General features: G+C 36.4%; 2 protein-coding genes across 2 annotated transcripts; both read left to right on the top strand.

The window, feature by feature from the left end:
* Positions 1-635: 635 nt before the first annotated feature.
* Positions 636-12,117, top strand: tbc1d24 (TBC1 domain family, member 24). Its single transcript, XM_039685191.2, has 7 exons — positions 636-740; positions 3,454-4,509; positions 5,748-5,906; positions 6,671-6,734; positions 7,112-7,207; positions 8,356-8,596; positions 9,992-12,117. The coding sequence occupies exons 2-7, from the start codon at positions 3,533-3,535 to the stop codon at positions 10,144-10,146; spliced, it is 1,692 nt and encodes a 563-aa protein (XP_039541125.2). The 5' UTR covers positions 636-740; positions 3,454-3,532; the 3' UTR covers positions 10,147-12,117.
* Positions 12,118-13,658: 1,541 nt separating this feature from the next.
* atp6v0cb (ATPase H+ transporting V0 subunit cb) lies at positions 13,659-25,677 on the top strand. The gene is made up of 3 exons (XM_039684832.2): positions 13,659-13,937; positions 22,912-23,095; positions 24,669-25,677. The coding sequence occupies exons 1-3, from the start codon at positions 13,865-13,867 to the stop codon at positions 24,871-24,873; spliced, it is 462 nt and encodes a 153-aa protein (XP_039540766.1). The 5' UTR covers positions 13,659-13,864; the 3' UTR covers positions 24,874-25,677.
* Positions 25,678-25,794: the final 117 nt, after the last annotated feature.

Below are 25,794 nucleotides of genomic sequence, written 5' to 3'. Positions count from 1 at the left end.
CTACTGCTGGTCAACCACGCATCCATAATGCCAGAACTATTTTAACCTAATTTCTGTAAATATCATGACATATTTTTAGATTATATGACGCTTTTAGTGAATTATTGTAGTGGTATACCTATTTCTTGGTAATTTAAAGGTGAACACAGAGTTGTGCGAGTCTATAAACCCTAGGAAGACAAGAACTGTGTCCGTGCAGCACTGCAGTCTTGATTAAGTTTTCTTAATGACTGTCATGTGTCTGAGGATGTTGAGCACAAGGCCTGCCGTTGTCTCATTACCAGAACGACTCGACCTTTTGGCCAGTGAGATGCTCATAAAGCTGTAAACAGGTCAGCTGATACAGGATGGCCTTTCACTGGGATTTTCCTTTTTCTAGTAATGGAGTATCCATGCATTTTTGGGTATGATAGATAAATATATTGATAGAATAATCATAGAGAACTAAATAGCAATGTCCATCGATTAGACTGGTTGTGAATGACCATATACACAAATTCCTCTATTATTATATCTTTATATCATTAAAATGTGATAGATGGACAGACATATAGAGATAGATAGATGAAATAGATACTAGATATACAGATCTCTTTCTCTATTTAATATATAACTAGTCTATATATCTCTGTAAAAGTCTCTTCTTCACCCAGCGTGCACTGTGACGGCAGTACTCACTGCGCATGCGCACACAATCACAAATATGCCCGCTGCCTGACAGACAGTCGAAAGCAAATCAGGTAAGACGTTTCATTCAAATTATTATTCCAGTTTTGACATTTTCTTAATTCCACTCATCTATTTGCGATCCATGTACCTGAAGTGCTGCAGTACAGACTTTTTAAATGGCTTCGGCGTGTAGTTCAGTTTAAACTGCCTGCACATTAGCTGCACGAGCTAACGTTATTCACATTAGCTTAATCTGAAGCGTCGCCGTTTCATTTGCACATCTTCATGTGTTAAAGACATGTTTAAGAAAAACGATTACGCCATAGAGTTGTCAGTCTGCTGAATGTGTTTGGATACTACTAGTGTGTGAGTATCTATAACGTCACCTGTCAGTCAAGTATACATCAGGCAGATTTGAACGAGGCTGTGCGTGTCAAACTGTTTATGTCTGTCACTGAAAGTTGACGTGAAATATAGGCAGTGTTTGTTTGTGAACATTAGAAGCATTAGAAGAGCAGCAAAGCGCGTGCCAGGTGGGCTTGACGGCGCGCGCGTGTGAGGCGTTTCTCTCGCTCGCTGATTGGCTGCTGACGTGCAGCGTCATCATACTACTATATTTCACTATAGGTATTTAATACAGTAAAACTATTACGTTTTGACAGAATGTTTCTGGAAGCTTCCTACATTGTTTAAATAAATAGATTTTTATTTATTATGATTTTACAATGCCTACAATTAAGTGTTGTACAGTTAATACAGGGGGTTTCAATCTTTTAGATTCCACAACCACCCAAATATATGTGTGGCCACTAAAATGTACATTTTCACGTATAAAGACCGAAATAATACTGTGAAAATGTAACTGGCATAAATGTGTATAAAATATAGTTTCTAAAATATATAGTGTATGTTACATTCCATCATTGCATTTTTTTCTACCTACTGTTAGATTATTTTTTTATCCATTTAATTTATTTGTTTGTATATTTTTATTCACAGGTTTTGTTTATTTGGTTAATTATTAAATCAATTTTTATTTATTTTACTCAATTTATTATTTTAATAAGATAAAGTAAGTTTAATTGTTACGACTGATACTTACTGATTGATTTCCGTGTTCATGTACAGTGTTATTTACATGGTTTCGCTGAGATAAGGTTGGATAGTGTGACCAAAAACTACCATGATAAGAGTAGATATACTTTTTATGGATTACTATAGAAAAATGTTTGTCTAAAGTCAGTGTTTTACTGTGAAATCATGTCATTTCCATAAAACTGATGGTATAATATGCTATTATAATAGGTAGGTTATGTGATTCTGACACTGTAAGATAGTACAGCAGCAGGTCCAACTGTCCTGGTGTAAATGGATTACTGTATAGCCACTTGACCCCTGACCCTTGGAGCACTGATGCTATTATACTAGAGTATTCTTGCTTTGAATCTGATAGTTTCATGTTGTTGACGTTCTGTGAGCTCTCAGCAACTCTAAAGTACAAGAGTTTAGTGTCTGCACACGCTTACAAATCCCATGAAATAGAGAGGGAAGGAGAAAACAGAGCGAGGGAAGTAATTGGGAAATTCCAATTAACTGAGTCAGAAAGGCACAAATACTCAGACAGACTCGTGGGAGGCTTGAAAGTCAATGGATGTGATTTTTAGGGGATTACTTTTATATCCCAGGGGCATTAAAAAAAACACAAATACATTTCAACTTTACGCTACCACCATTTAATAGATTGGGGTCAGTACACATTTTTAAGGATTTTGAAAAAAGTCTCTTATTTGATCAAATAATATTGTGAATATGTATGAAATGTTATTACAAATAAAAATAACTATTTTCTATTGTAATATTATATTATTACTCCAGTCTTCAGTGATCCTTCAGAAATCATTTCCATATGATTTGTTTTGTTATTTATTATATTATCAATTTTGAAAACAGTTTCATATTTGCTATTATTTTTTTACATTTCACATTTATGAATTTGGCAGACTCTTTAGCACTTCCATTTAATGCATTTAACGGACGCATTTCTTTAAGTTTAATGCATTATTTGATTTTATTATCACCATTTTGGGCACCCTTAAAGGAGTAGTTCACTTTTCAAAAAAACTTTTGCTGATAATTTACTCGCCCCCATGTCATCCAAGATGTCCATGTCTTTCTTTTTTCAGTCGAAAAGAAATTAAGGTTTTTGATGATTTTCTCCATATAATGGACTTCAATGGGGTCCAAACGGTTCAAGGTCCAAATGAGAGTTTCATTGCAGCTTCAAAGGGCTTTAAACGACACCAGACAATGAATAAGGGTCTTATCTAGGACCCTTGGAGTCATGAATCGAAAAAAGATTTGTTCATTTTGATGAACGAGTTCGAACAGGAGAGTCACGACCAGAGCAAGGCGAGCATTTGAGCTTATAAAACTTAAACTTTGTTACTTATTTTTTAAATGATCGTTTCGCTTGATAAGACCCTTATTCATCGTCTGGTGTCGTTTAAAGCCCTTTGAAGCTGCATTGAAACTCTCATTTGGACCTTGAACCGTTTGGACCCCATTGAAGTCCATTAAATGGAGAAAAATCCTGGAATGTTTTCATCAAAAACCTTCATTTCTTTTCGACTGAAGAAAGAAAGACGTGGACATCTTGGATGACATGGGGGTGAGTAAATTAGCAGCAAAAGTTACTTTTAAAGTTCAACTACTCCTTTAATTACTGTTATGTTAATTCTTTGTCATTAATGAAGGAGATAATGACAATATTTCCTCTTTCAACAGCTAAAGCAACATGGCCAGCTAGTTTCTCTCCTGTCTTTCTCTCTTTCTCTGTGGCGGTTGACGTGTGAGGTCAGAGGTCATGGCTGTGGATTGTGGTGTGTTCGTGGACTGGTCTCAGATGGACAACGTGTCTCGCGACGCGGCTCCCGGTAAGACCGAATACAAAGACATAAAGGAGTTAAAACAGCACGCGCGCTCGGGCCAGTGGGGCAAAAACCACAGCCAGCGCTCAGCCGTTTACCAGCACCTGCTCAAAGCCCTCCCGTGCCGCACCGTCACCCCGGATGCCGAGGTCTACCGGGACATCATGGGGAACTCCAACAGCAAGCGCAACCCATCCGCGTACCCGTTGCCGGAGTTCGTGGACGGGATGGCAGTGCCGCGGTACTGTCTGAAGGCCGAATCCGCGGGATCGGCGCATGCTGTGATCTCCTGCGTGGCAGGGCAGTTCCCGGATATATCGTACTGCCCGTGTTTGCCGGCGGTGACGGCGCTGTTGCTGCACTGGAGCGCGGATGAAGCTCAATGCTTCGAGAGCGTCAGCCGCATGTTAGCTTGCAACGAACCCGGGCGGCGTTTGTTAGATCAGACATTCCTCGCGTATCAATCGGCCTGCATGACCTTCGGTGACCTCGTGCATAAGTACTGCCCTGCTGCGCATAAGCTGATGGTCGCCACTGCGACAGACGTGCTGGAGGTGTACTCTGATTGGCAGCGGTGGGTTCTGGGCGACCTTCCCTTCAGCTTCGCTGCGCGCGTGATGGACGTGTTCTTGGTGGAGGGCTACAAGGTTCTTTACCGCGTCGCACTGGCGATATTGAAGTTTTATCGCAAGCAGTGTGTGGCTTCCGGCTCGGCCTTGACCAAGAAGGAGTCGGCGGCGGTCAGGAGTGATATTCAGACCTTCGTGCAGAACATCGGGAAAAGCCTGACGCCGGATAAGCTGCTGGAAAAGGCTTTCTCCATCCGCCTGTTCAGCCGTAAAGAGATCACGCTGCTTCAGCTGGCCAATGAGAAATCACTCCAGCAGAAAGGCATCACGGTCAAACAGAAAAGGTAGACATGATGATTTATCATCGATATTCACAGCAAAAATCGACAGTCAAACCAACAAATTATTCAGACTCCTCCTAGCTATTCTCACATACAGGATTTAAAGGAGTAGTTCACTTTAAAAAAACGTTTGCTGATAATTTACTCACCCCCATGTCATCCAAGATGTCCACGTCTTTCTTTCTTCAGTCGAAAAGAAATTAAGGTTTTTGATGAAAACATTTCAGGATTTTTCTCCATATAATGGACTTCAATGGGTCCCAAACGGTTGAAGGTCCAAATGAGAGTTTCAGTGCAAACTGCAAACTGTTCAAAGGGCTTTAAACGATTCCAGACGATGAATAAGAGTCTTATCAAGCGAAACGATCGCTCATTTAATTAATAAATAAAGTTTAAGTTTTATGAGCTCAAATGCTCCTGTTCGAACTCGTTCATCAAAATGAACAAATCTTTTCCTGAGTCAACTCGTTCATTTCGTTTGTTGAATGAACCAAATGACATGAAAAAAGATTCGTTCATTTTGATAAACGAGCTCGAACGCATCGCAGAACAGAGCAAGGCGACCATTTGAGCTCATAAAACTTAAACGTTGTTATTTATTTATTAAATGAGCGATCGTTTCGCTTGATAAGACCCTTATTAATTGTCTGGAATCGTTTAAAGGCCTTTGTCTTTTGGACCTTGAACCGTTTGGTTCAAAAAAAATGTATCACAGTTTCCATAAATATATTTATGGAATATATTTAATATTAATAAATATTTTAAACAGCACAACTTTGTTCAACATTGATAATAATCAGAAATGTTTCTTGTGCAGCAACTCAGCATATTAGAATGATTTCAAAAAATAAATAAAAATTGTGAATAGATTCTAGATTAAATATAATGAGAAAATCAACTTATTGTCAACGTTTTTGAGTTATTTAAAACTGTGTCTGTTCATCTTTTTTGTTTGGCATCTTTCCTCAGATTACGTTTGATTTTTTTTTTTCTATTTTTCCTAATTTTATTTTATTTTCTCACATTATTTCATTATTTTTTTTTTTTCGTTTCTCCTGCTCTCCACAATCTCTGTGCTGTCCTTTAGTTCTACCAGAAGGTGGGTATCTTCATCTCTCATCATCATCCTCCTCCTCCTCACACATTTCTATTTGTTATTATTTTGTTTGTTTACTGATGCAGAGTGAAAAATGGATTAAAAAAAAAACAAATTTGAATTTTCTCTATTTATCTCTCTCTAGACAAAATGTCCATTTAGCCGTGAACGCTGATAATTTCAGCTCCGAGATCATCGGCGCTAAAGATATCCGAGATGTCTGGTCGTGGATCCCGGAGCGCTTCGCTTTGTGTCAGCCGCAGCTTCTCTTCACCACGTCCACGCACGGCTGCAGCCTGAACCGGTACAAGTGCACTCGGACACTCAAGTCACACTTAAAGGGATACTCCACCGTTTTTCATATTAAACTATGTTATTCCCTTAACTAAGACAAGTTGATACTTACCTCTCTCGTCTGAATCGCTCTGGTGCTCGAGACACTTTGATAGCACTTAGCTTAGCCCAGTTCATTCAATAGGATCCAAGCAGAGAAGCGATCAAACACGGCATGCACTGAGACTCGTCTTAGTTAAGGGAATAACATCGTTTAATATGAAAAACGGTAGAGTATTCCCCTAAAAATGCATATCTAATTTCATTAGATAACAAAATATCAAAGCAAGTGGCCTTACTTTAAATCAAAATGGACAATTCTGGAAAATTGCGGTATTTATTATAAATCCACATTTGTTTCACGTGCCTCATAATCTTTCATTACAAATGATCCCCTCTTGCAGCAACATCTCTTCTCTTCTCTGATGAGGTTTATTAGCAAGAAAGGCACAAATCTGTCAGTCACATGAGATCAGTCACAACGATTCAATCAATTCCTCATGAGCAAAGTCAAGCCCCGCCTTACAGTTTTTCTGATTCCAGACTTGTCTCACTCGTCACAGTAGAGAAGAAAAGACTATCGCAGCTTTCATTTCATGCCAAATTTAAAGAGAGATGTTCTTTAGGCTCAAGAAGAAGTCATCATGAGTAATAATAGTTATTACTCCGGTAAACAGTTTAAGAGCTGAATGACCTTTTGAAAGTTTTTGAAATATTCTCTGATGTTTTATTCAGGTTTTATTCACATTGTGAGGGATACGAGCCGACACTGATGCTCATCAGAACTACAGATGGAGAGGTACCACAACTGTCTCTTTCTCTTTATTCTGGCATTTTGTTTATTAATTTAGCACAAATTCAGTTGATTTATGCTTTATTTTCTCTGAAGGTAATATATGTTATATCTTAAATTATGTGCCTTTAAAGTGAAAATTTTAATTTAGATTTTTGTTTCATCCATTTGTAACAAGAAACCCTGAATTACGTCAGCTGTAATAGAGCCGTTCAGGCCATGTTCATTTACAATGGTGGTTTTAGTTTTTTGAGTGAAGGTCTGTGGTTATTCTTGTATAGTATGTAGGATTGATAGTAAGCGAACTAGGACGCAGGGAGGTTGTTCAGGATGAGAAGCTGCTAGTCTGTGATTGACATGCCTCTCATCCAATCGTATTTCAGGTGTGCGGGGCCTTCCTGTCCACTGATTGGGAGGAGCGGAAGAGAGGCGGGAACAAGCTCAGCTTCTTTGGCACTGGAGAGTGTTTCGTCTTCACAGTATGTCACATTGTGGCACTCATTCGTTTATGCACATATTTAAACATTCAAATTAATTTGATTATGAGTAAATAATAATATCAAATATATATATATGAAGAGTTCAAATGCAAAAGCCTCTAAATGCCATTTGAAATTTTCTTCTAGAATGATCATTTTTACCAAGCTTGTATGTTTAAGTTGATTTTTAAGTTTATGTTTAAGTGATTTCACTTAAATTTCAATTATAATTACCTATTAATTGTTATTTAAGTGAAATTACTGAACTTAAATATACAAGTTTGACAAAAATTATCATTAAAGAAGAAAATTTCAAATGGCATTTAGAGGATTTTGCATCTGAACTCTTCATATATATATATATATATATATATATATATATAAAGGAATTGGCTGTTACTGTATATCTAGAAATTATTGTTTATATTTCACTAGGTGGCGCTGTTTTCTTAAGTATTAGACTAGAGTGCAGTGCATTTATGTATCAAGTTCCTTTCATCCATCATCGTTGCATCCTGTTACACTCTCAGGGGAATGTTTTATAGCTCTTTGGTAATTTAATGGAGTTGTTGGTTATGACTCTATTAAATATGAACTTTGTCTCAGAGGTTTCGTCATTGTAGGAACAAAAAGGACATAAATGAATCATAGTTACAATATAGTCAAATTATAGGGCTATACATTTATTGTGGATCAGATGATCTTGGAAGGAAAGGCAAGATTATTTATATAAATTTAAAGTCCTTTCAATTAAAATGTGACCATACACAGTAAAAGTGATTAAAAATTAAATGTACATATAAATAAAATACTTATTTTTAAACAAATAAAAATATCAAAAGAGTAAGAAATAAAAAAAGATTTCAGATCAAATCTTATCAAGTTGAGACATTATTGATATCTTTGAAACCCTGAAAGGTAGTAAAATGGTAAATTGCTGTGTTCTTATATATTTATATATATATATAAGGGTGAAGGTTGGCAGTTTGTAGAAGCCCAGACCTTAAACCTCAATGTAACACCCCAGTATGTATTCAGATTTCACCTCCTGACCACAAAAGTACTGACTGGCACGGTCTACTCATTGCTGTGGTGTGTTTTCAGTAGTCACGTGACATAAATATGTGTGTGTATATGTGTTGTTTCAGATGAAGCCCGAGATGGAGCGTTATGAGTGGGTCATCATCAAACACCCAGAGCTGGCGAGCGCAGCCCAGCCCGCAGGCGATGATCAGCCCGCTGGCGAAGACAACGGTGGACCGGTATCTCTAGAGAAACCAGCCACAGACCCGTCCCAGCTCTCCCCGTTCCTGTCCGCTCGACATTTCAACCTCAACTCGAGGAACACCTCCATGTTCATGGCAGGAAACGTCGACTCCATCATCATCGGTCAGTTAGAGACTCATTTCTCACTCAGCAGATTTGTGTTATTATTATTTTTCTCTTACACTAATATTCTTGCACAGATAGTGAATATTCACCTTCAATACTGATGTATGAAAGACTTAATTTGAATGATACAAAATTAACCAACATTCTAAATTACATCGACCATTTTATGTGCCTTATTAATTTTTCTAAACATTTAAATTTGTCATGTATTCATTTGGCAGATGCTTTTATCCATAGTAAACCTGAAGTGTCAGTAGCTTTTCATAGGAGAGTGTTAAGATGGAGATATCATATATTTAATTTATATGTCTTTTATGACATGATGTATAATTTAACATCATTTCTGATTTAAACATCACTAGCAAAAGTTATCGATTCTGAACAGATTCAAATCTTGTCAAGGACTCAATGACTATTTCAATGTTAAGAGGTAATTTATATTAGGTAATATATTTTTTTATATAAATAGTGTTTAGCTAGTGTAAAATAAATACAATGTATAATATATATATAGTTGCAGATAAAACAAAGATGATTAGAGTATGTTTTACAAGAAAATACTATTGCAGGTTTTATATTTCAAAATATCACATTAAATTCAGTGGGTTACTATTTTTGTGAAATTTACTAGCAATATCTGAGAGAAAATTGTTTCTACACCAAATTTGTTTCAGTATAGATAGACAGACAGATAGATGGATAAATACAATTTTAACTTTTACATTTAAATGTTTTACTTTTGAAAAATTTTGATTGTACTTGTGAATCTGAATGTAAAAATGATGCTTCCTCCGATTTTTGAAACCATTTCAGAGCAAAAACAAAATGAATGTATGAAAGGACATTTATTTCCCAGTCCTAGTTTCTCTTGAATCCAGTATAGAGCTGACTGATAAAGTATTTTGAAGGCCGATACCGATACAAATATTTTTGGGTTTTAAAATCCGATATTCCGATATATTAGCCGATATTTTATTTATTTATTTGAAACTGGACATGATAATCACAAATTTTGTCATGGTTATTTGAGTTGAGAGAACTGATGGGGATGTTCTTTTAATTGTTATTCAAGCAATGTATGTATCGTGACCAACTCAACGAGTGTTGCCAACAGGGACGGTGTAGAGTGCACTCTGGTGGACAAACTACACAACTCCAACACTCATGACATGGTTCAAGCGTGTTTCGTCCGTTTTATTTTTATTTTTGAAATATTCATTTATCGGCCATTATAACTGCCGATACCGATAGTTTGGAAAATGCCTAATATCGGCCGATTATATCGGTCCGGCTCTAATCCAGTATCATTTGAGTGGTATAGCATAGAAAGGAAGATAGCCAATCTTGAATACTGGATTCTCTATAATTGGACGCATTTTGTCGTTTGTGCAGGAGGAGGTGACGGTAACGCTCTGTACATCGACTCCGAGCTGAACCACGGCCGGACCGAGCGCTGCCTGACCTTTGACAACCCGCCGCTGTGTGCCGAGAGCTTCCAGATCGCCCTGCTGGAGGTGTGGGGCTTCAGAGACGCCATGGCATCATAAGAGCGGCTCTCCACGTCTGACGGTGGCCGACCCTTTGTGTTGTGATCCTCTAGTGCACTAAAAGATCCGCCCTGAGCTCCAGTCGAGATCTAATGCTTACTGTGTGAATGTTATCAATGCAAAACAAATGGTTAAATCATATCAGCAGAAGATCTGTGTTGATCTAGATTACGTTTAGTGTAGTACCATTTTCATCAATGCTGCATTTTGCATTTTATGCAGTTTGTAATGATCGATATCTACGAGAAATGAGGACCAGAACACTGGAGAAGTCTTGGGTGTGAATTAGGGCTGTGCAAAAATTAATTGCGATTAATCGCATCCAAAATAAAAGTCTGTGTTTACATAATATATTTGTGTGTGCTGTATATAATTATTTTCTATATAGAAATACACACACATGCATGTATATATTTAAGAAAATGTGTTATTCATATCTAAAATATTTATATTTATATAATATAGATTATGTATTTATATATATATATATATATATATATAGAATTTAAGCGCAAATAATTCTTAAATATATACATGCATGCATAGGTATTTATATATACAAAATAATTATATACAGCACACACATATATATTATGTAAACACAGACTTTTATTTTGGATGCGATTAATCGCAATTAATTTTTGTGCGAATGTATGATATTTGTTGCTGTATTTTCTGGTGTGAAACGCACCAATATATCATTGTTTTCTCATTATATAATGAAGGTTTATATATATATATATATATATATATATATTATTTTGAGAGAGTGATCAAAGTTTATCCGTCCCACATCCCTTTTGCTCTTCCATACATTTGAGTGCCAATTGGCAATATTCTCGGCACAAGAAGATCGTAAAACATGAGCTCTTCATGTATCTTTAGTCAATACAGAATTACTTCTGGGCATTCAGCGTGCTTAAATGGCATTCCAATGTTCGTTTAAACCAGAAATTAATTACTTCTGTCATCATTTACTCATTGTCCTCATGTCCTTCTAAACCTGTATCACTTACTTTCCCCCGTTGCATGGGAGTGAATCTGATCAAATTCATAAAAGGACAAAAAAAGCAGTATTAAATTTATATAATGAGACAATAAATACAATTTTTAATGCCTTCTGGAGCAATACTGTGAACAGACGCTGTGGATCTCGGATCTCATTTGCACATTTGCATATTCATGATTTTAAACCGGATGCAGCTAATTTGAATATGCGCTTGAGATTTGAGTTCTGCAACGGGACTTTCTGTTTCTCGCACCACACTTGCTTTTGAAGACACAAACGACTTGCTTTATAGAGCCTGACAGCTTTCCTGTCCGTTTCTTTCTGTGCTCCGTGTAAGAAGGAAAGTCAAGCTGGTTTGGAACAATATAAGGGTGATGCTGTAAATGATGACAATCTTTATTTCTTTGTTCATTTCATTCATGAATTTCAGCACCATATCATTCCGTCCATATATTTAAGGACCAATGAACATGAAACGTATTGCAATGTAAAGTAGTAGAGATTCAGTGTTTATTTTGTTAATCATTTAATAGTTTTTGCTTGAATTATATGTATGATGGCATAATCAGCACTATTTTATGTGGTATTAAGTATTACATCTTTTTCTTTGCACTTATTGAACCTATTTTAAGTTGCCGAATAATCTATGAATTTATATCAGTAATATATTGTTTGATGTCATGTCTGTGTATCAGTAAGGATGTTTTAAGCTCAGAACTTGTTGAGGAGTGTGTACTTTGTGATGTGTTACCATATCAAGTGATGTGTTTGTGTGTTATGTGTCTCATGTGGGTGGAGCAGGTGTGTTTATGTGTTTAAAAAGTCTTAAACATGCAAAATTAAATGATAGTGTCAAACATTAGTGATCTAGTATCTGCTCATAGAAGTCATGAAGGACTGTTTCGGCACATTGGAATGAACCATCCATCCTGATTATGAATAAAAACTGTGCAAGTTGTCAATTCTGTGGTTGTCCTCAGTTCTTCATGTGTGTAAAACTATCTAGTCCGTGTCCATTATGCAACAAAGTTCCCACAGTTGTGGAAAACATCACAGAATGAATAAAATTTATTCATCCGGACAAAAATTTCCCTGTAAATCTCTCTGATATTGGTGTTTTAACAATGCTGTTGTATTTTGAATGATCTGCTTTGTATCTGTCACTATTTTAATTAAAATGTATGTACAGTACGTTTACTACACACATAGTCAGAGTTTGGCACAGTTAGCAGTTTTTTTTTTTATCTCTAACACAATACTTGTATTACTGTTATAACTAAAATCATTGAGATCTTCTTAACCGTTTTCTCTTCTGGTCTCATGATATGTGTGAGTTTGACCTTATAATGCAGAATCTCCCCTTGGCTAAATGAGACCAGACTAATTGATCTTCCCTCATGTACAACATGTGTCCACCGGGCACACTGACGCTCGAAATAAATATGCTTGATTACTATTACTATAGTTGGTTACATTTTAGATAATGCAATATGTTAATATATATATTTTAAATATTAAACAATATATTTTACTATTAAATACATGTTCATATATGTTTAATACAATTTAAATAAGTTATTTAAATTATTATTTATTATAAAAATATTTGTTTGTTTTTTATTCAATATTTTTAACACTAATTCCTATAGTGTAGGAATAAAATATACATTAAATAAACATTTGTTATCTACCCCTCACACTATGCTCGTTTTTTAACATATTAATAGGATATGTAGAGAGTAGAGTACAGTCTCGTTAATTTCTTGCTGACACAGAGGGTGATGGGCGTGGCCTGTGCTTGACGTCACTCCCCAGAATGACCTTCATCTCGGGAATCCTCATCTTCTGCATCATACTGCGTGTGTGACAAAATAATATCACTTTATTATAAAGAGGCTGTATTATAAACAGCATATTATATCTGAAGGGTGTTTTACAGAAATCATAAGTCGTTATAAACCAAAATGATATTTTTGAATAATAAAAATAGCATAAAATACCAAGAGTGTCCAAGCAAGTTACAACGGAGAGGAAAAGATTATATAAAATATAATGAATGCAATTACGTGTTACTTTTACACATTCAAACGATTAGTTACAATACACTCTGACAACGTTTTTGCAATCATTTTGCAAATCCCTTGCAAATAATGCAACATGATATTGGATATACATAAAATGGAATGGAATAAATGTAAGGGTGTGATATGTTAACACCCAGATTATAAACGCATGATTTCTATTCTAAGGATTTTAACATCTTCAGTATTAAAGGGAAAGCCCGCAGCGGTGCGTACTATCTTCACCACAAATGGGGGAGACCACAAAACCACATCCCTTTCTGTATTGCACCCACATTCTTTCTATTTAACGATTTGGTACGATTTTAGTTTTCCATTTGCTGTCAGACTCTATTACAAAACGCAAACCGGCGCATACCAAAATTGTATTTATCTGCTCCCCCTCCAGGAATCGGATGGGTCTTTCCACACGGTGCGTCAGGTGACATTTCAGCCATTTTGTACCGCAGATTCATCCGACAGTATCCGTGACAAGCAGTTTCTATCATTTGATTGGGATTTAAAACCATTGTTCTCTATCAAACCATTTATCCTCAGAGCTCGATACCCGTCAATTTGTACGGTTCTGCTTGTGTCTAGCAGTATTAGTTCGGCATCATTGGGGTTTTGAGGTGCAATTAGAGGAATAATGTCGTCAGGAAGCCCTGAATACTCACCGTTCTTCGCAGTGATGGGCGCATCAGCAGCGATGGTCTTCAGCGGTAACGTTAAATTTCGATTTAAATTTGTTTAACACATTTTTTATACAATTATTGATTATTACGTACATGAGTTATATTTGCATAATTATTTCGTCACGATTCTTTGATCTCCCTGTGGAGGTCACATTATTCTTGAAATGCGATGAAATGTCATTCTAATTTTATTATTTACTCATATTAATATGAAAATAGATACACTTGTTTATTTAAAATGTATTTTAAACATTTATAAATTATCAACAACAACAAAAAAATGTCTGCGTGATTATAATCCATCCTGTCAGTGTTGGTTCCATTAGGCTATTCCTAGTATGGAATTCGATATAATGTTAGAAGAAAAATATATTCTATATATTTAATAAAACACATTATTTACATCTACTTTTACATCATGATGTCTTTATGAACATAATCCTTGCATGTACTAGTCGAAAAACTGGTGAAATGTTGCATTTATTATTATCAGTTATATTAATTTACATGCCAGCAAACGGCCTTTGATTTAACCAGCTATGGTATAAAATTCATTCCCTCTGGGTTGAGTAGATTTGGAGATTATAATTCGTATGCAAGGGACATAAAATGCAAGGGATTATTTAACAGGTTAAACTAGTTTTATTTCACATCTTAAACAGTTTCCCCCCACAGGTATAGATCATTCCTCGGGTTTGATTGGTTTAAAGGCTGAAAGCCTGAAACAATGAATTTAAGGTGCAGCCTGACAGTTGTGCATTAGCCTAATTATATTAATATTGTGATATTTTCTGATTTATTGGATTATTTTGTTCAATTAACCACAAACTGCAAGTCGTTCAGAACAATATACTATTAAGATTGACTTTAAAACAGCTTTAATTTGACTGTTATTGATGATGAGCAAGATCACTGTATCATCCATCAAGATGAACGACGATCCATAAATGGATCAAAAAATTACTTTATCATTAGATCTGGTGGTTTTTAAACGGATAAAATCCAAATAAAGTGCATAATGACCATAATTTTGCAAAAATTTTCAGGTTGAAGCTGCGGAAATAGTGCGACACTGAGATGTACGTGCACATTACAGTAGGGAGGGACATCAGAAGTATCTGTGTTTATTTCAGCACAGGGCATCATGCTGTTTATTCTCTGCTGGACGGATAGACGGCACTTCAAGCCTGTTTGCTCTCTTTATCTCTGTATGTCAGCGTCGGTAATGCAAGCAAACTAATACCGCAGCTGGTGTGAACAGTGCTGGTCAGTCGTGACTCGTGAGGTCAGTCGATGCAATGCCAGGCCCTTTTTTTTCGTGTGTATTTAAGATTGAACAGCTTTCTTATGGAGAACAGCACTGAGAAGTTGAACTCAGCAGAATGTGTCTCTCATCCGTGTCTTTATGAGTAAAGAAGGGTTTTCTTTAGTGTGCTTCCCGGTTTCAATTTGTCACTGAACATGAGAGCGAAGCCTAGATAAGGAAGAGCTGAAGTTGATTTATTATTTATATATTTCAGGGTTTCTTCTGCCTTCGAATTGAAACACAGTTTAAGTCTGTCTGCCGCTCAGAGTCCTGTTTACCATTTAAATAAACCTCAAATCAAAATTGACTGATCATCATTATGATGATCATTAGATTAGAGCCCGACCGATAAAGGATTTTGAAGGCCGATACCGATACAAATATTTTTGGTTTTAAAATCCGATATATCGGCCGATATTTTATTTATTTATTTATTTTTTTAAACTGGACATGATAGTCACAAATTTTGTCATGCTTATTTGAGTTTAGAGAACTGATGGGGATGTTCTTTTAATTGTTATTCAAGCAATGTACTGTATCGTGACCAACTCAACGAGTGTTGCCAACAGGAACGGTGTAGAGCGCCCTCTGGTGGACAAACTATACAACTCCAACACTCATGACATGGTTCAAGCCTGTTTCGTCCGTTTTAATTTTATTGTTGAAATATTCATTTAGCGCCCATTATAACTGCCGATACCGATAGTTTGGAAAATGCCTAATATCGGTCAGCCGATAATATCGGTCTGGCTCTATTATAGATATCATTCATTCTGGAAACAGGCCATAAAAACAGTGCTGGTTGTCTTCATAAATTGCTCCGCCTTTAAAACGAATTTCCATTTTAGCTGACATCACCAAACCCTCTTATTTTCAGCTCCTCCCCTCCATCCATCTGGCTCAACTGTCCAATGTAACGCCTCATTTAGGATCCAGTTTATTCAAGGTGGAGAAAACAAGTTCTCACTCTCCGCCTCTCTGACGGTGAATTGACACCCGCCTCCGGTCACTCTCTCATCTCATTGGCTTTGGATAAATAGTGCTTGTATTGGCAGTATTTCGCATAATTTTAGTCATTCCCACAGGTTTCGCGCTCGCATAAAAAGCGTGTGCATCACTGATTATAAGTGGCGCTCTCGAGTACCAAACTTTTTAAAAATATAAATATATATTGTATATATAAATACACACACATGCAAATATTTCATGCATGTATATACTTTATATATATATATATATATATATTTATACGAAATTAATATTATACATAGATAGAAATATTTGATATATTAATAACACATTTTCCTTAAATATATACATGCATGTGTGTGTGTATACAAAATAATTATATACACATATATTATGTAAACACAAACTTTTATTTTGGATGCGATTAATCGCGATTAATCGTTTTACAGCCCTAGTTGAAATAGTTTTTGGTGGTAATCTGCATTATGCCACAAATGCTGTTGATCGAGCTTCATTTATATTGAACCCAAAACATGTTTAATTTCACAAACTAGATGTTGATCCAGACGGTTGTATTTCATGTCGTGTTTATTCCGTGACTCCCGAGTGGCACGAGAACGCCTGTCATTCAGACTCAGCTGGTTTAATCTACACTATATTTACTGGAGGAAAAACTGACTAGATGAGTGTTGTGACTAACAGACGTGATGCATGCTGAAGCTAATACACTCTTTCATCTGACTCTGCATCATGTCCCAGTTGACTCTGTGCAGTCCTGTGTTCATTAGTAACTCTCTCAGGCGCGATGTGGTGCGTCTTACTATTGAAATGTAGGGCTATATGTAGGGCTGGGCGATATATCGAGTATGTACGATGTATCGTTATATTTTTTGAAACGATATGGAATGAGGCAATACCGTTTATATCGATACAGTAGTTTGATAAGAGCACATCTGAAAAATAGCGGAGGTTGCAGTGTGAGCTGCTGCAGTGAAAGTAGCAAGGCTACGTAGTACAATTTGTCCTAAACATGACACAAGCTTATATTAATTGCGTCAAAATCACTTTGATATAGTTAGCAAGTTTAAGGCAGCTTGCCGCCCTGTCAAATGCTCTGACAGACACTGTTGCTGACTGACAGATATACTCAGGGCCGTATTAAGAGCTCACTGGGCCCCGGGGCTATGAGTTACTGCAGGGCCCCCCCACCACTTTAGGTCACCAACTACATGAGCTAAATGTTATATTATTATAGCCTACGAGTCATTTTATCCATCTATGATATACTTCACAGTTAAGTTATGTTACTTTTAACATGATTTTTTTATCATATCAAAATGTATTGACTAAAATTTCATAATTATTGTGACCAATTTCAATATCACCAAAAAATAATAGTAGCTTAAGAAAATAATCTCAAGCTTACTGATGACAAGAGTCACAAATTAAAATAGAACAAAGGCACAATAAATCGACCTATAAAAAACTTAAAGCACTGAATAATATTATATAAAGTAATCAAATATACAATACATGGTTTTCACTATAAATTCAACATTCATTCTTGTTAATTTTGCAAAAGTAATTCAGTCAAATGCAGTAAATTACTTTCTTTCTGATGTTTGATTAACATTATTGACACACATGGCGACAGCAGCTTTATTAGCAGCGTCACTTTGAGACCTCAGAGTCGGATTCAAGTGCGCTCTGCAAAACCGTCTCAAGTTCACCACAGTCTATGGTTCACCTTGGTCTCAAAACCAGCATTTACAAAATAAATTCTCCCGCTGCTCACTGTGCCTGAGCAGTTTGAAATAATTTGTATCCAAACCACAACGTTTAAAAACGCGTTTAAATGATAAACTTACATCATGGCGCAGCAAAATTTAAATATTTCTACCGGATATATTATCGCCAGTCCTTGGCGAATATTGAGTTTAATCAAACACAAAAAGCAAAATTATACATCCATCAAGTTAATATTCAAACTTACCGAAAGTTTGTGGGGTCGATGACGCTGTGTTTTAAGAATAGACTAGATTAGAATGAAGAGAAGAGTAAAGGCGATTTATTGGTTGATGTATAACCTATTCTAATAAGGCGCAGGCAGCAATCATCTATAGGCCTACGTGCAGCAGCAGGTCGGTCGTTCACAAGTTAAATATAGAATAAATATATTTGTCATATCAAATTAAAACCTGACGTTTCAATTTACCATGCCCTGCTCAGAGCCGTTGGCCCTGCATGCCTACGGGGGTTTGATTGACAGGTGGCCTGGCCAATCATAACGCCGAATACGCAACTTTGTCCGACAACAAAGCTGTCAGTCGGTGGACATGAACTTGAAAACGGTAATGTTTAAATTACTTTAATGACAATATTTGAAAGTTGAGACTTTGTTTCATATCAACAGTAAGCTGCTCTGAACTCTCTCTCGTAATCACTCGGTGTAACGTTAGTCTTTGCCCCGCGAAGTATTTTTCACTGCGTGAGTGCATGAGAACATGATGTGCGTGACTCGCGAGAGCCGCCTGGCTCGTGGCCCGTCCGTCACATAGTACCTAAAAAAGGCGGGTCTTTGCGAACGTCTCTATTAATGATAATGATTCCATGATAATGCATGGAATATAAGGCAAAGTGCAACTAAATAACAGGGATAATTTGTGGGGGACGTTGTTGCGTGGTAAGGCTTTGGTAATAATCAGATGGCTTGCAGTATCTGCTCCACAGCCAATCACGGGCCCCCTCCTTGCTTGGGCCCCGGGGCTTAAGCCCCGCCTAGCCCTATGGTTAATGCGGCCGTGGATATACTTGCGCTGTTTAATGCGTTTGAGATGTGGTGCTTTCCTCAGTGCTCAACTTACATTTCACAGGTATATTCTCCATCTGTAAATGTTAGAAAGTAAAGCAAATATGTCCATTTCACAACAAATATGTCCATGTCAGAAGAGGACGAGCTTCTGCAAGTGAATCTCCGCTAAAATTTATGCTTCCTTGAACGAGCGCCGGCGCGCGCATGCGCGTGAATAGTACTACGTAGTACGCAATAATTCTGACTAAAATAAACATATTGCTAAAATATTTGTTGTTGGAGAAAATAAATGTGCCATATGTGGAATTTTAAACCTACAAGTATATATTTTTAATGAAAGTGAAAGTGATTATAATGGGGTAATCAAATGCAGGCTAATATAATTAGTTTGTGCTTTTGTTTTTGTTTTTATTTTCATTTTGAGTTTAGCTTTTAGTCAATATAAAAACAAAAGCTTTTTGCACATAATATATTGCATATCCTATATTATATTTGTTTCCATATCCTTCAATATCAACATTGTTTGTAGGGTATCATTGGGCCGAATGTGAATATATATATATATATATATATATTTTTTTTTTTTAAATATAAAGATTTTCTTTATCTAAATAGAAAACGTAGAAAGTACCGAGATATATATCGTATATCGCCATTTGACCAAAAAATATCGAGATATGATTTTTTGGCCATATCGCCCAGCCCTAGCTATATGTTTAGCAAAGCAGGGTATATAGCAGTGGTTTCAGTCTTCAGGACTAAATGTCATGTCTTTAGTTGAGATGAACTATATGATATCATTCAAGCTGATTAATCGACTGATAATTTGCCATTTTTGAGATTTTTGGTATCGGCAAGTAATTTTGGCTGATTAAAATTGTCGGTTGAAATATCTACTCACCATCTTGTTAAAGGATAGTGCACATTTTCTTATTTTAATTAAGCATTGGTTTTGAGTAAAAAAAATATTTATAAGACTTTTAACTATAGTCTTTTTTTTTAGAATATCATACTGTAAATTATAATGGGCATCTTTTTTTTTTCTCTCGGAAAATTTCATTAATGGACTTTTTTAGATTTTATATCAAATATTAAACCGATAGCGCTTATAGGCTTAGTTGCTATATATTTTTTAAAGTGTTGGGAAGACACACATTGCTAAATCATTATCGTCATTCATTATGATTATTTTAATTTCTACTAAAATGAGTTTGCCGTGAATTAGCATTAGCAGCTGATGTACCAATGAATGAATGAATTACATATATAAAACGTTGATTGATTTGACCCTATAAAAATGGTAAAATCTTTCTGCGTTGTTCTCAGAGCAGGTGGAGTTTGTCTTAAATAGTGTGTGTTTGGACCGTCTCCATCTGCACACTGAAGGATTGTGTCAGCTCTTCATCGCACTGGCCCATCTGTCGCACACACACACACACACTCTGTTATTGGCTAGTTTGGGTGTAGTAGTTGTAATCGTAGTTAATGCGAATGATATTTCCGGCAGGGTTACCCTTTAATCCCGGAAACTAAGATTAGACTAAGATTCCTGGATGAACGAGCTGTAACGTGCAGGAAAGGGTTAACAGTGTGTGTGTGCACGTCTGTAGAATTAACACGATCTCTACACACGACCAGATCACCGCAAAATACTGAGGATTCACAGAAACCGTGTGCAAATAAACAGGTCATTAAGGCCAACTTGGTTTAGTTTCCTCAATTCCATCTATCTACTTAAATTATTATACTAGTCTCCATGGTACATGAGTATTATTGTGAGTAACTTCCTTATAAAAATGGAAATTGACCTGTCATTGCTGTTTGCTTCACCAATATTATTGCTCAAACCACTAAAACAAGTATTCAACTTTTTTTTTGTTGACAAGAACTAGTCAGATTTATGATTTTATTTATTTTCATCTTTCTGCATGTGATTAAAACAAATGAAGCAGTAAGAAAACACATCTGATTGTTTTTATATGACCTTCATAGACTAATATTATGTGTAGCTTATATTACTACTGATAGTTGTTTTGTAATGTTTTATTAACTGTGTGCACCTGCCCGGGGACTGCGGATGACAATTAGCTTCGGCTAACTCTGACACAAAACATCTCTTCGTATAAGATTAAAGGAGAACTCCGGCGAACAATGAACCTTTGGTCTAATAAAACATCGGTACCTAGTCAATCGTTCTTTGAGTTTTGTTTTCATGATAATCGAATGTAAAGAGTTTTATCTCTAAAAACTGTTTAGCGTATAATGCTAGTAATGGGGGCATTGACTACGTAAAAAGAAATCGCTAGTTTATACCACGAACAAGGCTCAAAATAGCCCCACACTAACGCAGTAACATAATGAGGGTCCATACATGTAAAACGAAGCATTGAGAACTGTGTAAGTGTTCAGACCGTTTAATAAGAAAATACTTTATGAAGACAGTTCACTTCGTGTATACAGACAGGAGCCATCTTAAAAAATAGTCTCGATAAGTCGATCCCCGAACGCGGTTCATACAGTTCAGAAGGTCGTTGAACTTTATACAGTTCAGATCACTCAGCACGGCGTTCGTGGTTTGACTTATCGAGACTATTTTTTAAGATGGCTCCTGTCTGTATACGCGAAGTGAACTGTCTACACTTTCTCAATGCTTTGTTTTGTATGTATGGACCCTCATTATGTTACTGCGTTAGTGTGGGGCTATTTTGAGCCTTGTTAGTGGTATAAACTAGCGATTTCTTTTTACGTAGTCAATGCCCCCATTACTAGCATTATACGCTAAACAGTTTTTAGAGATAAAACTCTTTACATTCGATTATCATGAAAACAAATCTCAAAGAACGATTGACTAGGTACCGATGTTTTATTAGACCAAAGGTTCATTGTTCGCCGGAGTTCTCCTTTAATGTATTTTGTGCATTGTCCCTGATAAATAAATAAAGGAAGAAAAAAAACAAAACAACAAAAACATTTCAGAAAACTGTAGAAATGCCCTAGCAAGTTAACAATGCTCTCACAGTTTTTCACAGGCATTCTGTCTTCAAAAGGGTTTCATGTTTTTACCCTTTTGGTTTCACTACTGAACATTACGGAAACATTGCAGGAGATCCGAGTCATGCTGCTGCATTAAGAAATTGTACAATAAAATTAGAATTATTATATATCTGTACTGGTTCATTATTGCAAGTTACAGTAACTTAACAATAACTAAAGCCATAAAAAAATTGTGTTACTTGAAAGTGAACAAAATAAACGTTAACTGAAATAAAATAAAATGTACACCGGATGGGACAGGCACGTCATTTTGTGGTCAACAATATTGATAAGTGAAAATCTAGATGTGATTTCAGATATGATTGTACTATACAAATACAAATAAAATGCAATAGCTGCTAACCGTCCTCAGTCGCGGAACATTTAACCCCAAACTGAATTAACATCAGCTATCATTTTGTATTTTCCCATATAATTCAAGGTATTTCCCAACTTCTATGAGTTCTTGCTGTTATCGTTAGTCCAGTCATCAAGTCAAGTATATTTCTATAGCGCTTTTCACAATATAGATTGCATCAAAGCAGCTTCACACAGTATCAATCTAAACATAACAATGTTCGTTTCTTAGTGGAAAAACATCCACGTTTGGTAGCGCTGATCAATGGTATTAATGATTGGTTAATTCATTTGAATATCCCCATATTCATCCATAGTCATCTGAAGTGTGTTGTGACCTGGTTACTGGTGCACGATATATCGGCCGAAATGGTCAATTTTTTACACATCGCCATCGGTATCGTTCGGTATTAGAAAGGGATATGTTAATTATAAATTTTTCACTCTTTGTTTCAGAGATTATTCATGCATTTAAACTGCTGTTTTGTTTCAATGAAGAGAGTAACTTGCGTCTCTCTGTTTAGCATTGGGCGCGGCGTACGGCACAGCGAAGAGTGGCACGGGTATCGCCGCCATGTCTGTGATGCGTCCAGAGCTGATCATGAAGTCCATCATTCCTGTGGTCATGGCGGGAATCATTGCTATTTACGGTCTGGTGGTGGCCGTCCTCATCGCCAACAGCATCTCTGACAAGATTACTCTCTACAAGTGAGTTGAACACGACACGAGCACTACTAGAGAACTGTGATTCTGATCAGGGCTATTATACAGTAGGTAACAAAACTAAAACTGTATAATATAATGTGTGTTTATGTTTGTTGTATTGGGGAATTTCACTATGGGGAGTAAATGTGTAAATGACCTGAATAATGCAGTAAATTGGGTAGGTTAAAGAAAAACTACAAGTCCCACTATTGGACTACAACTCTCCTACCTGGCTTTCACATGTGTTGGTGATCACTGTTGATTGTCCTGATGTGTTAAATTGATTGTTTCATTTATTGTCTGTATACTCTTAGGATGGTTTTTTGACCGAAAGCTTGGTGATTACGGCCCCGTTTACATGATGGGGAAAACGCATATATTTCTCTGCGTTTTGCCCTCTCATTTACACGAAAACACCGTTTTATCACAGGAAACGATTATTTCTAAAAACTCTGGGCAAAGTGGAGATTTCTGAAAACGCCGGTTTAGTGTTGCCGTGTAAACTGGGAGAAACGGCGTTTTAGGTTCTCTCTTGTCGATTCCAGGATTCTGATTGGCTTGCATGGCTTTATCCTTAACCCATACACTGCCGCCAATAGGTTTGGCATAGTTAACTTATGATGGTGCTCGACGGCGTATTTATGCGGGTGTGTGAACGATGTTATTTTTGAAAACGGAGGGAGGGAAAATATTCGTTTTGCTAAACTTTGTGTAAACGTGGCCTACATTTGCTTAAAGGATTTAAGTGTGTGGACAGTTTTTTTTTTTTCGACTAATCGACAAATCGACTAATCGCGTATATATATATATATATATATAAATATCCAGTTTAATTAAGCACAATTAAGTCATTTAAGTTGGCATTGTGGCTTTATATAGCTATGGTCAGACACTTGCACGTGTCATTATAATATTAACATTTTATGAAAATCAATCAATTACATGTTTTTTTTAACCAGCAAAAGACAGATACAGTTTGTTTTTCTCTGGAACAGTCTGAGGAGCCAATGGTTTCGTCACAACCTCTTTTAAATGCTTTTTATTGGTTAAATATTTGTAAAACCCACATACAAATGTATAGGATGACCAATTGCATTCATTTTATAAAACAGTGACAAAATATAGAGAGATTCGTCTCGGCCCAACAGCGCATTATGTTTTATTTTTAATTATTATTTGGAATATTCGCAAAATCTAAAAATTAAAATCAATTCAAAATGTTCATAAAAATCTCAATGATACTAAAATAACACTGATTTATATTATATTATATTATATTATATTATATTATATTATATTATATTGTATTATATTATGGTTGTTGTCATGCTAAAAATGTTTGTAGTTGATTCCAGTACATTTTTCAATATTATTAAGATTCCATAGAAAGAATAATTCTGTTGTTGTGTTGTTGTTGTTTTTTTAAACCTGCATATGCAATTTTGCAAAGTTCATTGTTATGCGATTTTTTTATTTTTTTATTTTTATTTTATTTTTATTTTAAAAAAAAAATAGGATATACGAGTGCTTCTTTTTGTTTGTTTATTGCTAACGTCTGATTATTTCTGTGCGTCAGGAGTTTCCTCCATCTGGGCGCCGGACTCAGCGTGGGTCTGAGCGGGCTGGCGGCCGGTTTCGCCATCGGCATCGTGGGAGACGCGGGCGTCCGTGGAACCGCCCAGCAGCCGCGCCTCTTCGTCGGCATGATCCTCATTCTGATCTTCGCTGAAGTCCTAGGTCTCTACGGCCTCATCGTAGCCCTGATTCTCTCAACCAAATAAACTGGCGGTCAGCATGCAGCGCTGCCGGGCCGCACGACGCGGGAAGCGGAACAAAAAAATCAAGTGGGAAGGGGGAAAAATAAATGGTACCTTAAACTAAAATGAAATTAGATGAAGTGAGAGGTAGGAAAGTAATCCTACACATTATAACAGGCTTTGCGTTTGGTTTTATCTCTGAAAGTGTACAGTCGTCCAGTTTGATAGTTTTGATTTCTTGTAAATGCGGTATATAGTGATTTTGTGTTGTGTTTGTGAAGAGAAAATAATATAATAATGTAATAGATCTCATTCTCTGTTTGTTTCCCACACCCCCTCCTGCCTATCGATCTGTTATCCAATCACGCGTTCTCTTTCGCTCCCTTCACGCCTCTCGTACCGGTCTCTTCCTGTCACGTGATTTGGGAGTTTTATAAATTTCCACGTTGGTGTCAAAGAAGTGTTTGTGAAGTGGGGAAAAAAAAAACGCACTGATGAATCTGTATGTGGAATGGAATAGTTTTTGTTAACGTCCATTTTTGTTTTCCACTGATTTTATTCATTAAGATATTGTTCATGAAAATGTACTTGAAGCTCCTCAAATCCTTTAAATTGATATTTATATAAACATAAATCTCTATAAATATATAATAAATACAGATATAAGAATAGACCTGCACGGGCCGTTGTTCCGCTTCTGAGTGCAGTGTTGGGGAGTATTTCAGCTTGGTGTGAGTATTTATGGTTGTTTCCTGTGTATATCTGATGTTTGGTTGTATTAAAGGTGTGCGTGTGCCCCTCGTGGGTCTCACAAGTGTCATTTCCATATGCCTGTGTTTCCAGTGCTTTTTCATCATACGGACCGTGTGAATGTGTTCAGTTGTGTATCTGACCTTGCAGTCCTCGGCCTTAACCTTGATAATAATTCTCCTGCAGCACTGATAG

This window comes from Pimephales promelas, chromosome 22 (genome assembly GCF_988280905.1).
Source record: "Pimephales promelas chromosome 22, fPimPro1.hap1.1, whole genome shotgun sequence".
NCBI lineage: Eukaryota > Metazoa > Chordata > Actinopteri > Cypriniformes > Leuciscidae > Pimephales > Pimephales promelas.
The sequence above is the reverse complement of the archived record's forward strand: the minus strand, read 5'-3'. Positions and strand labels throughout refer to the sequence as shown.

Excerpts from the sequence above, each read along its gene's own strand:
- tbc1d24 (XM_039685191.2), top strand. The coding sequence starts at position 3,533 with ATGGCTGTGGATTGTGGTGTGTTCGTGGACTGGTCTCAGATGGACAAC. Across the intron at positions 5,907-6,670 it reads CACGGCTGCAGCCTGAACCG|GTTTTATTCACATTGTGAGG; the intron begins GTACAAGTGCAC and ends TGTTTTATTCAG. Across the intron at positions 7,208-8,355 it reads GAGAGTGTTTCGTCTTCACA|ATGAAGCCCGAGATGGAGCG; the intron begins GTATGTCACATT and ends GTGTTGTTTCAG.
- atp6v0cb (XM_039684832.2), top strand. The coding sequence starts at position 13,865 with ATGTCGTCAGGAAGCCCTGAATACTCACCGTTCTTCGCAGTGATGGGC. Across the intron at positions 13,938-22,911 it reads AGCAGCGATGGTCTTCAGCG|CATTGGGCGCGGCGTACGGC; the intron begins GTAACGTTAAAT and ends CTCTCTGTTTAG. Across the intron at positions 23,096-24,668 it reads GACAAGATTACTCTCTACAA|GAGTTTCCTCCATCTGGGCG; the intron begins GTGAGTTGAACA and ends TCTGTGCGTCAG.